This window comes from Rhizopus delemar, genomic scaffold, assembly GCF_000149305.1.
Source record: "Rhizopus delemar RA 99-880 supercont3.3 genomic scaffold, whole genome shotgun sequence".
In the NCBI taxonomy this organism is placed as follows: Eukaryota; Fungi; Mucoromycota; class Mucoromycetes; order Mucorales; family Rhizopodaceae; genus Rhizopus; species Rhizopus delemar.
In genome coordinates this window covers 1,371,578-1,384,044 of record NW_027137829.1, presented here as the reverse complement: position 1 = coordinate 1,384,044, position 12,467 = coordinate 1,371,578, and the positions used below count along the sequence as shown (strand labels likewise).

Genomic DNA, 12,467 nt, shown 5'->3' with positions numbered 1-12,467 from the left:
AGTCGCTTGTGGGAACGCGTGTATTCAAAAACGTAATAAAAACATCCCTTTTTTTTCTTTTTTCTTCTTCTTCTTTTTCAACCAAATGACTCGACCTACTGCAGAAAGGCGTCTTTCGATGCCAAAATTAACACGTCGATTGACCAATGTGGTGATTCACGTAGACAAGGAAAACGAAGGCAACATTGAACCTGTCGCCTCCGCCAGTGTCCCTTCACACACCTCGAAACATATCAAGCTCAAAGAGGACACACTCCAGGAATGGAAGCGACACATGCCACCCAAAGAAAACGATCCGGAGGCCATCAAGCGGGACATTGTGCATCATGCGGTCGAAACCTTGTGTCGGGGACCCAACAACTTGGACAGGCTGGCGGTGTATCAAGCGGCCGCGTTGGCCGTCCGTGACCGACTGTTGGCCGACTGGAATCGAACAGAGGAACTGATGAAGGCCAAGAACCCGAAGCGATGCTATTATCTGTCGATGGAGTTCTTGATCGGCCGTGCGCTCGATAACGCCCTTCACTGTCTGAAGATGAAGGAGGCTTATCGACAGGGCGTGCAAGATTTGGGCTTTCGCCTGGAAGATTTACTGGAACAGGAGCGCGATGCGGCTCTGGGCAACGGCGGTCTCGGACGGCTGGCGGCGTGCTACATGGATGCGACGGCCACTCTGGATTACCCTACGTGGGGCTACGGCTTACGTTATCAGTACGGGATCTTTAAGCAGCTGATCAACAAAGAGGGCTATCAGACCGAGATGCCAGATTACTGGCTTGACCCGAACATCAACCCCTGGGAGTTTCCACGGAACGACGTGCTGTATGAAGTTCAATTCTATGGCTATGTCGCCACCAAGATGAACGACAAGGGCGAATCCCGCATGTCCTGGGAAGGCGGACAGAAAGTGCAGGCGATGGCATACGATGTGCCCATTCCAGGCTTTGGCACCCAAGGCTGTGGCAACATCCGTCTCTGGTCCTCGAAATCCTTCAACACCTTTGACTTTGCCTCCTTCAACGAGGGCGACTATGATCGATCGGTGGCGGATCAAAAGAACGCAGAGAACCTGACGTCGGTCCTGTATCCCAACGACAACCATCTAGTGGGCAAGGAGCTTCGACTGCGCCAAGAGTATTTCTTTGTCAGCGCATCGCTTCAGGACATCATCCACCGCTTCAAACGGACCAATGCGGCCTGGAAGGATTTCCCGGACAAGGTCGCCGTTCAGCTGAACGATACCCATCCGACCCTGGCCATCCCTGAACTGCAGCGGATCCTGATTGATGTCGAAGGGCTCGACTGGGACGATGCCTGGGACATCGTGACCCGCGTGTTTGCGTTCACGAACCACACCGTGCTGCCCGAAGCCCTCGAGCGTTGGTCGGTGCCGATGATGGAACACATCCTGCCACGTCACATGCAGATTGTGTATGACATCAACCTCTTCTTTTTGCAAAACGTCGAAAAGAAGTACTTTGGGGACCGTGAGCTGCTCAATCGGGTGTCGATCATCGAAGAATCCAATCCTCAACAGGTTCGGATGGCCTACCTGGCCGTCGTCGGGTCTCACAAGGTCAATGGCGTCGCTGCCCTTCATTCGGATCTCGTCCGCTCTCAGCTCTTTCCGGACTTTGTGCGTTATTATGGACCCGAGAAATTCATGAATATCACGAATGGCATCACCCCACGTCGGTGGTTGTATCAAGCCAATCCTGGCCTGCGTGACTTGATCACCCAGACCCTCGGATCCGAGCAGTGGGTCACGGATCTGAACGCGCTCAAGGCACTCAAGGCCTGGGCGGATCAGGCCGAGTTTCAAGAAAAGTGGATGCAAGTCAAGGCGAAAAACAAGCAGCGTCTGGCCGACTGGATCAAGAGCCATCTGAACATTTCGGTGAATCCAGAAGCCCTGTTTGATATTCAGGTCAAGCGTATTCATGAATACAAGCGTCAGTTTATGAACATCCTGAGCGTCGTCTATCGTTACAAGAACATCAAGTTGCTGTCAGACGAAGAACGAAAGGAACTCGTCCCTCGCGTCGTGATCTTTGGTGGCAAATCAGCTCCGGGTTATTACATTGCAAAGATGGTCATCAAGTTGATCAATACCGTCGCTGAGGTCGTCAATAACGATCCATCCATTCATGATTTACTCAAAGTGGTCTACATTCCAGATTACAATGTCTCTTTGGCCGAAATCATCGTGCCCGCCTCCGATCTCTCTCAACACATCTCGACCGCTGGTACCGAAGCCTCGGGTACTTCCAACATGAAGTTTGTCCTCAACGGTGGCCTGATCCTGGGCACGGTCGATGGGGCCAACATTGAGATTCGTAGTGAGATTGGCGAGGACAACATCTTTCTGTTTGGCACCTTGGCGGATCAAGTCGCCGACATCCGTCACCGTCAAAAGTACCACGGAGTCTTGATCGATCCTAACCTCCAAGTCGTCTTGCAAGCCATCCAGTCGGGTGAATTCGGTGAGTCGGCCTCGGTCTTTGGTCCCTTGATCAACACCTTGACCTATGGCGGTGATTATTATCTGATCTCGGCCGATTTCGAAAAATACCTGGATGCGCATGATCAGGTCGAGGTGGTCTACAAGGACAGACAGGCCTGGGCCAAGAAATCCATCCTCTGTACGGCCGGCATGGGTTTCTTCTCGGCCGATCGGGCTACCAGGGAATATGCTGAGAAGGTTTGGCAACTTGAACAAGTGTCTATTAAAAATGCATAAGCGTCGGAGACAAAATAAAGCATGATTTGTTTTTTTTTTTTTTTTTTTTTCTACTAATTCCATTGTGTTTCTTTAAAAAATAAAAATGTCGCTTATTGCTTGTATACAAGACCAGGGTCCTTATTATCAAAGATTAGTAAAGGACTTGGAAAATGAAGTGAGAATTAACAATGAACTGAATGCAATCAAAAGACAATATGACGAACTGGCTCGATTGCTGGACATGAAACAAAATCAAGTCATCGCACTCGAAAAACAATCGTAAGTAAGTGAAAAAAAAGGTTAGGTTTTGAATTGCTTGGGACTCAACTGGAAGAAAACAGTAAAAAGGAATATGAGGACGTTCGAAAGCTGCGACACTTGTCCTTCAAGTCGGCTGCTGCTACTCTGTCTGGTAAAAAGAAAGAATTGAAAGCAAAGGAAGAAGCAGGGTATCAGCTTGCTTTTGAGAATGAACAACGTGCAAAAAGAGAGTTGGAGAATTTACAGATACAGTTGAATGATATCACTGCCAGAGTAATAAGACTTTAAAAAAAAGTTTGGTTTTTATCTTATGTAGGGTTTATAGGAAAAGGGATTAGAAAAGCAAAAGATGCAATACAATGAATCAAGAGCTCAATTCAATGCTTTATTAGAACAAGTAAAATGGTTCAAAGATACCGCATTCATGTTTTAATAACAAAAATAGATATTTGAATCGGATGATCCAAGCTTCCCTTTGGAAACAGAATTAAAAGCTGAAATAAGGAATTATTATGAGCAAAGACACCTGGTAAGTTTCTTTTTTTTTTTTTTTTGTATGTTTGATAGGCATCATGACTCTTTCTTAGGCAAAAAGAGATCAAAAGCGATTTTTGGATGCAGAAGATCAGCTCATGAAGGCTTCAACAAGTATTAAAAAAGCCATGCAGTTATTAAGTAGCGCCGTTAATTATGAACATTTTGATATATTTGCTACTTCTTTACTTGATCAAGATCAAATGACCTATGTCGAAGGTAGATACACCACGCTCTTTATTTTAAAAAAAAATAACCTCCTCCTTTTCTTTACATTTTAATAGCGGCCAAGAAGAAAATCTGGGATATCCAAAGACTGCTGAATGCAGTCAGAACATTTTTACCAGAAATACCTTACCCACAAACATTGGATGTGGTCACAAACAACCCTTTATTACACGTTCAACTTAGCTGGAACTATGTTGACATTGCTTGGAAAGGTAAGAGGCCAAAACATGATTGGGCAGCTTGTTGAACCCTTTTGTAGCCAAAGCCAGTCAGTGTCTTGGACAGCTGGCTGCTGTACAGCAAAATGTTCAGAACTCAACCAACTGGGTCATTCAATATAAAAATTATGCTCAGGGAGCCATCAACCGACTCGAGACAGCGATCGAAGCCTCCAAGGCCTCGCTGGAGGCTGCCAGACGTAGAACCATCGAATCCGTGTTGGCGGGTCATCCAGATGACCTAGGCTCTTTTGAAACCAGAAACAACCCTCCTCCTCCGGTCTATGAGGCCCCTCCGTCCTTTAGTCCACAAGGGCAGCCATCGGACCATGGTCCTTTGCCTTCCATTCCCTCCAATCTCTCACTGCCATCCAATCAAGCTTCACCCATCATGCCACCCTCTGCCCTGGCCGGACCCACCTCCCAAACACCTCAACCCACAGGTGCTGAATTCCATTCGGCAAATACCAATAATCCCTTTCTTCATCCTCCTTCCTCACAGCCAACGAGCTCCTCTAATGCAAATAATCCTTTCAACTCGAAATAAATGTCCTACAGTATCTCTTAATAAAATCGCACGCGTACCGTGATTGAATCCTGCTTGTCCTTCTGTGTGTATCAGAGTACTCTCTTGATCTCTGAGTGATTTGTTTGCAGTTAAGATGACGTACTGTCTTTTGAGTGATCTTTTTGGAGAAGATGAAGCCAAAGTAGTAAAAAAAAAAAATAACAAAGCAAGTTTTTAAAGATCTCAACATGTCTTATGGTCCATGTGTGGATCTTTTTCTAAAAAAAAAAGAGAGGGGGTAGCCATGAACTTGGGATGAATCTGTTTTCATTCAAGAAGAGCGATTTTTATAGAATGGTTCAAGATATTGCTGATTTATGATATCGTTACGAACGGCTCCCATGGATTGCTAAGGAAGATGCCCATCAGATACAGTTCATTTTAAAGACTTGATTGAGCTTCATGCATCCAATAACCCTCCTATTTCGAACTAATTTTATGTCATCTTGTCACTATTTTTTTTTTCATCTAAAGGGTCTAATGATATGAATTCATTGACTACTGAATGTCATCAATAGATAGCGAATGAGCTTTGAGAATTCACATCGACTGAAGCAGTCAAGAAAATACGATAAATACTGTCGACTTGTAAATATCCCTCTAATAATAATAAAAATTGCTTTTTTATTATATAGTTCATTTGTGTTGATATATATGGGTGTGTATAATGCATTAAAGTTGAATTTGTTGACGAGAATTATATTTGTGAACTAATACCTAATAAAAGCGTTCAATAAGACAAAACATACCGCTTTACTTTTTACTTACTTGACAACCACAAAAACCAAGGAAACAAGCATAGACAATAGCAGCAGTAAAACAAGCTTGAGCAGTGTCATATGGGTTGTCAGGATCGGATATAAACTCTGTCAAAACTTCCACTTTAGCTTTAAAAGCTGTACCAAGAAGAACCTAAAAATAAAACATGAATACAATACGTCATTTATTGATAGAGTCTAGTTACAAGGAATAGAATACCACAGAATGACAATAGACTACAGCAAGTAGCAGCACCTGGACCAACAAATGTTTTCATGTGTAAAAATATAATAAAGAAAAAAAAAAAAAAGATGAAACTCGAAAGATTCTCCTCTTGATGTCTCTCTCACTTTCTACACGTACATCGGATATTGAAATTTGAATTCTGCGCATCATTGTTTTTTATTTTGCGGACATTGATTTCCTGCTTTGCGGATTATAATTTTTTTGTTTCGCGCGTCAGCAAGTACTTCATACACTCGAGAGAAAGAAAAAGCCGTACGGTGATGGGACATTTTATTAAAAAAAAATTCGCACACCTCTACACTGTACTTCGTACAGAGGAACTAAAATGGTTTTTCATCCAAACAATCTTGAAGTTTTGACTCGGAATATCGGCAGAAGCCTTGTAAATTGCTAAGTAGATAGTACTGCATGCTTCACCGATTCTCGTTGTCAATGTTTCTTCCTTCAGAATCTTTTCTCTTTTTTAGTTTACTCTTTCAGACTGACCAAAATTGTTCAATAGGATTAAGCTCGGGAGAATATGGAGGAAGATAAATGCAACCATAACCTCTTTGCTTGATGAATTTCTGAATATCAACATGAGTATGAATGATGGGCATTATCCATAACGATATCATGCCCTTTAGCTTGCTTATGCCTGTCAAGTACAAACAAGTTTGCAGCCACAAAGTTGAAGTAATGATTGTTGTTATTACAGTAAATATTGTTACTGTGAAAATTAAATGTTCATTGCCAAAAAATAAAATTCACTTTGCCCAAATTAAATATCTCCATTTATGCCAACAATAAGTTAAATCAAATTGACCAAAAAATGATATAAACTTGACTTTAATGCTAATCATCTTTCTTTTTACTTAAAAAAAAAAGATAATGACAAATACTTTCTTTTACGACGATGGACAGGAAAATGTCTACAACAGACAAAGAATGAAAGTGTTTGATCTTATGGAGGATATTTTAACGCTGGTCTTAGATCCTAAATTTTCTATTGATTGGTACAATCTATGATTGGATAATAAAAAATTGTGGATGATCAGTAAAATGCTTTTATTATCAATACAAATGTTATAAAACCAATACAAAAAAAAAGTGCGCTTTTCTGTATTAATTGAGCTAATAAGATTTTATTTATTTTATTACAATACCATTTACAGTGCCTCCCCAGAGCTAATTGGAGTTCTGTGGTTGGTCAAATCAGAAGTTATTAGATTAGTTTACAGGATATCGAACAAGAAACGCGACGCCAGCATTGGTGGTTCTAGTATTAATAAGGGATTCAATATCACTAAGCTTATCCCGCTTGAGTTTGCTTTTTATAACCCTAGTCCAGAGCTGTTCAGTGAGATTAAGTCCTGGTTTATTAGGAGATAATAGTAATAAAAGTGATAAAAAAGAGAAAGACCCAGAAACAAACGCTTACATGGTATCAACAGAGGAGTTGCACACTGCACAATGTTGGATTCCTTCTATTCAATTAAAGAATAATAGTAATGATAATAAAAGTGGTAAAAAAGAAAAGGACCCAGTGTAGCACAACGACTGTAGAAAATTCAATAGTTGATGTCACGAATCTTGCCTGAGTCCATACAACTATGCAAATTCATGCAGCTCTGTGAATTCATATAACAACATTTAATCAGCAAAACCAAAAAATATATAAATTACCTGATATTTTTTATTCTTTTTTCTTAACTTCACTTACTTTACTTCGCTTTATTTACTTTACTTTTTGATTATTTTAATAAATATCATTCAAAGTAAACCTCTTTTATTTTACTTAACATCAAGAATAAGAAGTCCCTTGAGGTATATACACTTCGTTGTAAATCTTTTTTATTTTTATTTTATCTTTTTATTTTACTTTACTCAAAACAGTTTGATCGACTTCATAAGATCTGGTGGTCACTTCATGCAAGCAACTCATACTCAAATTATTAATCTTTTTGGAATCAAATCCTACCTAAACCTTTGATCTTATATCAAGACTCTCGTAAATCAAACCTATTTACCACTCTAAAAACCTTACAAACCAGTCTCACACCAGAAACGAAAATAATAAAAATGAGATAAGCCTATGGGAAAAGTTGTCTTGATGACTACTATCGGCTCTTCAAAAAAAAGTGTATCTAGCAAACTACTGCTCTGCCAGCTTCATTATAATATCGGTCAACAATGTCACGTACAAAGAAAATATGTGATTTGGTTATCCGTAAGTAAATTCCTCTTTTTGTGTTGAAATTTGCACTAAAAACTCCATCTGACTTTAGTAATGAGGCTTACATCAAAGCCGAAAGATATCCTTGCTTGATCAAGTTCTGTGCTATCCACAAAGAACATGTTAAATCGTACATCTTCAATTTTGAAAGTGTGGAGGCAGCAAAGAAGAATCTACACAACAAGATGAAAATTGCTTTTGCCAACGTGCGGGGGAAGAAAAAAAGGGGCCCAGGAATCGACATTGACCTAAAAACTGTTGTATGCTGAAGCGAGAGCCACTGCAGCGATAACAATGGCTGGTTGGAACACTCTTTCTGCCACTGTTGAACAGTTGGGAGACGCATATGTCTCTAATCAGGTCAGCTCTTAACTTGCGCAAAAATACAAAACAAAATTGCTTGTGCTAATAGCGTTTAATAGAACATTGTGAATAGAAAATCCAATGATGATGACGAAAACACAAGTGGCAGCGAAGAAGAAGTTGAAAGTGCCGCTAATAAGAATCAGTATGATGAACAGGATGACGATAATTTATTATCGCGATTCCATAGATATAAGCATGCAGCAAAGGCTATATCGGAAAAACATGGTTTTTATGTTGACGGAGACCTTCATGAAATTCTGTAAGTTCAATCCGCCTCCGCCTCGGTACAGTATAGAAACTCATTATTAATATTGGTTATATAGGTCTTTGTCGGATGTTTTCTTTTTAAAAGAAAATGAATACAGTGATGAGCAAATCAGTCACTTTGGAGCTGCAAACTTGGACGAGTTACGCAATATTATGGTTAATAAGTACGTTGATTCAAATGTGAAGTTTGACACCAACTTATACAATCAAATTTCGGAAGTGTTGCGTGTAAGACTTGATTAAAAGTTAGTTTCTATACATTATTCTAGTGCTGACAATTGCTTTTTGTTTTCTCTAGGACTTCCGCCCCCAAGATAATACACGGGTAATGAAAGAGAGAATAAACGATCTGGCAAAAAATGCGGATAACAATGACTACAGATTGATTGATATTTTAATCAACTGGTGAGTTGTCAATTGAACCCAATAATAGCGTATAACTAACATTTCACTTTTCATTATCGTTACGAATAGTATCAATAAACTCCCTTTATTCACCCGTTCGTTGAAGAAATTGGCGAAGAAGAGCTACAGAGAAATTATATTAATCCTATCATGTATCCCATGTTTCACAATCAGCAGGAAAACATGTATTTTCGATGGTATGTGAATGCGTTGAACTGTTAAAAAATTCCATTGGCTGATCAATAACTTACTGTATCTCGTTTCTCACTAAATCAGGTTAAACAAGCAAGTGCCTGACACCGATATCCGAAGACCGGACGGCCACATCTACAAAATGAAGCAAAGAAAAATTAATTGTTCAGTCGGTTTCGTGGAAGTTAAACCGGAAAAGAGCGATTCGACCAAGCGCCATGAAGATATTATACGTTTGACCGTCTTCTGTAAGGGCGCACTGGAACTCGTTTAGGTTTGATAACAAATCTATTCCATCGCCGTACGGGTTTTTTTTCTTTCGACTATACGAAATTTTTTCTCTGTATTCTACGAATTTTTTTTTTTTTTTTTTTTTTTTTTTCAAAAATATACAAATATTTTCTGAAAAAGGTGTATCCTATTTGAACTGGATCATCTTTATCACCATACAAACACTTGTACTAGGCCTCCACATGACACAGTTTCTTCTGAATTGGCTCTTAAAGCATTAAAGAGATTACTGTGTTTCAATTAGTGTCCACCAACTTTTTTTTTTTATCCTTGACCCCAAAGGCTTTTTTTTAGCTTCATTTTACATTGAACTGGTCTGGGCGAGCAGATGGGATAAACGCCTTGAGCACAAATGGACTTTACAAATAATCAAAAATTTCTATTTCCTCAATGGTCCATCGTTGCCTACCATTTTGCAAGGAAACTTGAACATGACCCTGTCGCTTGTCCATGGTGACAGCTGGGGATGGGTAACCTTTCGAGGCAACCAAACCTTAAACTTCAGACATCGTATGAATAGCAGCGATGTCCATAACAAGATAGAGGGCTCTTCATGCTCTATCGATTAAGCGTATCCATAAGACTACTCAAAAAATCCAGAATATGCTCACTGTGAGTACTGCCTCGAGCATGCATCTCAACTTATTTAGCTTTGTCATCCCTCCTCACTTGCTCTTCTTCAACCCGCTACCTCTTTGTGTACAGCCTCTGGTTTGCGAACCATTCGTTCCGCCACTCCCTTTCGTAAATTGCACCCATGGTAATTAACATGGTCTCTCTGTTGGAGGGAGCAGCCGATTTGACAGACATGTCTTTCTTGCATCTGCCAAAGTCTCTGCGGATGTGCATGCTGAGATCTGCTTTGTGAATGAAAACCCAGCTTTCATTCCAAATCATGTCTTTGTCATCCTTCTATTCAAGGACTTTTTCTCTGCACAATTGGAATGCGTGAGATTATTCTTGCGGCAACAGCAAGCTCTAGCTTCTTGAATGTCAAGGAAGTATACAGAACAAGATGTTGATGGAGAAATGACAACATATCGAATTGAAAACAAGAAAAAAAAACTCCCAATCAATGCGTCCTTTGTCTGCCAAAGCACTGCTTCTGAAGACTGATTAAAGAAATCGCATTGAAAATTAGTATGTTGACACTTGAGTTTCCCTCGCTATTTAGCTCACTGCTTCCTAACAAAAAGACGTTTTTCTTCATCCTCTTTATACTTTTGGGATCATGTTAGGCTGTTTGTTCAACAATACCGACACTGGATTCCGCTTTTCTTGCTGAAAGATCTTGCACGATCACAAGATCTAAAGCGCTTGTACGTTTTTGGAAGAGTAAGATCCGTATGAACCACACAGTTTTGCTACAGCCTTTTTCAAAGACTGAGCTCAACTCTTTTGGTCCTTTCCTTCTATGGATTCATGCTCTGTCGTTGCTCTTTCGTTTTTGATTGCCGTGTCACACTGAAAGGTCTGATCACCTTTGAAGTTCAAAGTTTGCTTTGGGCAACTTGTCACTTATTCCTGACTTTTTCCCAAGGATGCCCTCCTACTATCTCATATCAATCGCTTGGCACTTTTTCAACATCCACAGGGTCACAATGAAGAATAGTGTCGAGGATAGTGAAGCGGTGTTGCATTCATCTGGGATACCGCAAGTCATCCTTTTTGTGAAATTCATAATCCGAAAAAAGTAGAAATGAAGGTTTGCAAAAAAAAAAAAAAAAAGTAACGATGCACAAACTTGGCGTAAAAAAGAATAGTTTAATATTACTTTTCTATTTTGAAAAAAGGATCATGTATTTTACAAGGCAAAAGAGAAATAGGTTGTCCGTGTGGATTAGGAAGGTGTAGGGTGAATAAGGTAGGTTGAGAGACCTGAAATGAAACTGGGTCAAGTACACGTGACTTGTGACGTAAAAATTAGCGCAGTTTTAAACAATAAAAAATCAAAACCTATTTTTTCCTCTCTCTCTCTTTTTTCTTTTTTAAGCTTTTATTTCTTCTAATTAGAGTATAAGAAAAGGAAAAGCAACCTCCTCCTTTTTTTTAAAAAAAAAAGAAGAATTAAGCACGACGATACAAGTGCTTTTTTTTTATAGAAACACTAAATAAAAAGAGATCATAATTACATTAGCAATAATAGATTTGCTTGCACGAAGATATTCTTCAACTTTGCAATTAAATAAACGCCAATGGGCACGACTAAAAGTCGTAAATCTAGGCGGAATAACTCAAGACCAACTGCCTTTTCATTTTTATCAAATATTACTCTTGGAAATGAAAATGAAAAACCACCTGATGAACCATCCATACGAAAATTATCACTTTATTCACCTACCAGTAATGTTCACTTATTCAACAATAACAACAACAATAGCTCTGGTAAATAACAAGTGTTTATCTAATAAATAAAAGAAGGGCTAAACGTTCCATTAGCCGCTTCTTTACATTCAACAGACAGTAGTTTCTCTGGTGCAGAAGATGAAAGTTCCCTACCTGCGAATGTTCAAGAAAGAACTAATTCAACCACTTCTCAACCCGTTATGACAACAAAGCAGGATGATGACCGTAGTTCGAATAGCAGTGGCGAGACGCAACATCACAAATTGACAAGAGAGGACAGTGAAAGGCCGATTGCTTCAGAAAAAATTAAAAAAAAGTCAAACAGAGATGTAAGATGGTATGGATACGATAGGTGGATTCTGATGATTATGTATAGCATCCGACAGGCAATATGACATTCATGTCCGTAGTTCGTTATTATACTGAAAAGCTTCGACAGTCCACTAGTAAAAAGAAAGCGGAAGGATCGACGAATAGGGGTTATGTGTAAGTAAATGGATGAGATAAACACAGAGAGATAAATAAATACGTTTGATAGTCAACAACAATTGGAAAGTAACGACTCTCATAAATATCGAAAAGCGCAATCTTATGCACATTTCCTTGCTCCAGCTGGTTCATTACTGTAAGTCATTTATCCCATAGATGAAATACAGACCACTGAAATTTTAAAAGCGACGAAGCAAATAAGATGGATAAGGATGGATATGATCCATTCTTCCTTGATGACGATAGCTATGGACAATATGGATTAGTCCCTGGGTCTTTGGTATATAATCATGCCTATTTATAATACAAAAGTAAACCATCATCATAGGGAACCATGGTGAATGGTATGAGACCATCGGA

At 39.7% G+C, this 12,467-nt stretch overlaps 5 protein-coding genes across 5 annotated transcripts; 4 read left to right on the top strand and 1 right to left on the bottom strand.

The window, feature by feature from the left end:
• Positions 1–85: 85 nt before the first annotated feature.
• RO3G_04723 (uncharacterized protein) lies at positions 86–2,740 on the top strand (the record flags this gene model as incomplete). The annotated part of the gene is made up of 1 exon (XM_067659313.1): positions 86–2,740. One exon carries the CDS (start codon positions 86–88, stop codon positions 2,738–2,740), a length of 2,655 nt encoding a protein of 884 aa, XP_067515414.1.
• A 592-nt stretch (positions 2,741–3,332) lies between these two features.
• On the top strand, positions 3,333–4,510 carry RO3G_04722 (uncharacterized protein; the record flags this gene model as incomplete). The annotated part of the gene is made up of 5 exons (XM_067659312.1): positions 3,333–3,380; positions 3,429–3,512; positions 3,571–3,736; positions 3,802–3,957; positions 4,005–4,510. The coding sequence occupies 5 exons, from the start codon at positions 3,333–3,335 to the stop codon at positions 4,508–4,510; spliced, it is 960 nt and encodes a 319-aa protein (XP_067515413.1).
• Positions 4,511–5,203: 693 nt separating this feature from the next.
• Positions 5,204–5,567, bottom strand: RO3G_04721 (uncharacterized protein; the record flags this gene model as incomplete). Its single annotated transcript, XM_067659311.1, has 3 exons — positions 5,204–5,248; positions 5,300–5,443; positions 5,496–5,567. 3 exons carry the CDS (start codon positions 5,565–5,567, stop codon positions 5,204–5,206), a joined length of 261 nt encoding a protein of 86 aa, XP_067515412.1.
• A 2,478-nt stretch (positions 5,568–8,045) lies between these two features.
• On the top strand, positions 8,046–8,659 carry RO3G_04720 (uncharacterized protein; the record flags this gene model as incomplete). The annotated part of the gene is made up of 4 exons (XM_067659310.1): positions 8,046–8,111; positions 8,174–8,376; positions 8,441–8,612; positions 8,654–8,659. The coding sequence occupies 4 exons, from the start codon at positions 8,046–8,048 to the stop codon at positions 8,657–8,659; spliced, it is 447 nt and encodes a 148-aa protein (XP_067515411.1).
• Positions 8,660–11,467: 2,808 nt separating this feature from the next.
• RO3G_04719 (uncharacterized protein) lies at positions 11,468–12,247 on the top strand (the record flags this gene model as incomplete). Its single annotated transcript, XM_067659309.1, has 4 exons — positions 11,468–11,657; positions 11,733–11,947; positions 11,995–12,104; positions 12,157–12,247. The coding sequence occupies 4 exons, from the start codon at positions 11,468–11,470 to the stop codon at positions 12,245–12,247; spliced, it is 606 nt and encodes a 201-aa protein (XP_067515410.1).
• Positions 12,248–12,467: the final 220 nt, after the last annotated feature.